At 46.7% G+C, this 2,317-nt stretch overlaps 1 protein-coding gene across 1 annotated transcript in view; it reads left to right on the top strand.

Annotated features, from left to right (window-relative positions):
- The first annotated feature begins 360 nt into the window (after positions 1-360).
- LOC125047068 (extracellular signal-regulated kinase 2-like) overlaps positions 361-2,317 on the top strand; it is a 75,207-nt gene continuing 73,250 nt past the window's right edge. The window contains exon 1 of the mRNA XM_047645154.1: positions 361-529. Within this exon, the coding sequence (XP_047501110.1) occupies positions 446-529 (84 nt within the window). The 5' untranslated portion in view covers positions 361-445. The remainder of the gene's footprint in view (positions 530-2,317) is intronic.

Raw genomic sequence — 2,317 nt, forward strand, 5'->3', positions numbered from 1 at the left:
CTACCACTTGGGAAGATGATATGTCCATTAACACGAAGCATACAACCACACGTTCTAGAGCCTCGACAGTTCACACGATCAGCTGTTTACATACGCGTTGCCATGACAACCCGGGAATCGTCCTGACATATATTATGTGTTCATCCGCCCACGTGCATTCCTTCCATGTGACTTTGTAACGAACCGACATGACGAAGAAAGATGCAACCAAATTCTAAAAAGTAGATAACAAATAGTATTGTAGTTTCTAAATAGATGTAAGAGAACTGCGTTGGACGGCTATTGCGAACTACTTTCTCGGCGGAGGGAAGATGCCGGGGCTCCGGGTTCGCTGTCCTCGGGTCAGCTGTGTGAGGCAAACAATGGTGGAGGGAGGACGTGAAATGTCAGATCTCCGGGAGTGAATTGAACGTGGCGTTGGAATCTCCCAATCATTCCGATCAAAATGAGTGATAAGGGAGAAGGTATCACAGAAATTGACAGTCACATAAGCAAAAAATATGAAATCCGACGTCGTATCGGCAAAGGGGTGAGTACTAAAATCTGAAGAAAATTGAAAAATGTCTTTGTTTATCCCGAGGCAGCCGTTCCTCTGGCAGCATGACGTGAAGGGCAGAAAGTATACACCAGTGTCAAGATCAGATATATATTTGATATGGTGTAGGAAACATGTTTTGAAGTCGTATATTACGCCATAATCTCACTTTAAAACGTTAGTGTGAAGTTCCTTAACTTTTGAAGGGTACGCGAGGTCATTTGGGTGTAAAGATGCATTGCAAATGGGACTGAAAAACCTGTTTTGATAGTAGCTTTGTGTAGCGAGATATATGTGGGAAAGAATATCGGAGGTAGACTTGTCTCAGTGTGAATGCATGTGGTCATAAATTACGTGCTGTCTGAACTGGCCGTGACGGACCTAACAGCGGCAACATGCCATGACAACTGTTGCCGAGATGATCGCCCTTATCGTGTTGATGCTTCGGGAATTTGGTCTATTAAGGGAAGAAGCGCCGTTGTTTGTGACGGATGTGTTATTTTCACCTGTTGCTGGTCGTTGTAGTGACTGACGAATTTGTCCGCCGTTTCAGACGGTGGTTCGTGTGCGAACAAGTCATGGAATTGGTAGTCGAGTGATTTGGAGTTTACCGGTAATAAGTTAGGGAATGGTTGCAAGCAGTTATTAAAATAAATCCCCTTGAAATTACAAGCTTTATGCTGTTCATGTTTGTCACACGGGTTATAAACCACCACCATCTCCGTCGACAGCAGCCAGTGGTCGGGATGTGGGGATGGCTCCTCCTTGTTTGTGTAAAGTCTCGCCTCGGGTGAGGGAGTGGGGGCGGCTGCTCACCTCTTCTCGGTACGAAAGGTAATCAAGGGGTAGGAGTGTGAGACGTCAAGTGCTGTTTCTAAATGTCAAAAGTTCAGCGCAAAAGTTATATTACCATGTAGGCGATTGTCGTCTGATCGTGCGTGGAGATTTTTTAATGATCCAGTTCGCTATTATTTCATTTTAATTTCTGGAATAGGTCCTGATACATGCAGTAAAGCATGTCCGCATTTTTCCTATTTTACTTTAAAAATAATATATGGTAGGTATAAGTGTCGGAGGGCAAGGTCAGGTCAGAAGTGGGCATTCGGAACTGCCATCGGGGAAGTATACCTTCACACGTTAGGGTATGTCTTATAGGACGGAGAGTGTGGTTGAGGTGGTCAGCAGGCCCCGTTTTTACAGTATTTCCGAATTCCTTCTAGTGGGCAGGACTAAAGAGTGTCTCTGTGTCCCCGATGGTATTCATTTTATATCCATGCTTTTTGGATAGTTTCGAAATTGTAATTATGTGCTATTCGAACGCTTTGCTTCCTTTACTCCGGCGGCACATGTCCTTCAAGCTAAATATTCCGTTATGTTGTGTAAAATTGTTTCCTTAGTTTCCGATGGTTTTGCAAAGGGCGTTGCGAGGAAAGCATCGCCTCTTTCTCCATCCCTGCACCTAATTAGCGCAGACAGCGGGGAGCCGCGTGCATAATGAATGAAGCTGTCGCTGGCGCAGTGCGTGCGTGCGAACAGGATATACCTTAAGTTGGGCATTGATTTTATTTTATGGTGGTATTGCCTCCCGGGACAGCGGAGTCCGGTTCGACGCTTTGTTGGCGACGTGGCCGAGCACCTGCTGAGGCCGCCCGGGCCAGGCCATATGTCCGTCTCGTGGCCGCCCGTCAGTACATTCGCCCCAAATTGATGGGACGGAGAGTTGATCTTGGTGGGCGGGGCGCGCTGCCCATCACGGTCACCTCACGGAGGGACGCCGAGCTC

Source organism: Penaeus chinensis, chromosome 40, assembly GCF_019202785.1.
Source record: "Penaeus chinensis breed Huanghai No. 1 chromosome 40, ASM1920278v2, whole genome shotgun sequence".
NCBI classification, from domain to species: domain Eukaryota; kingdom Metazoa; phylum Arthropoda; class Malacostraca; order Decapoda; family Penaeidae; genus Penaeus; species Penaeus chinensis.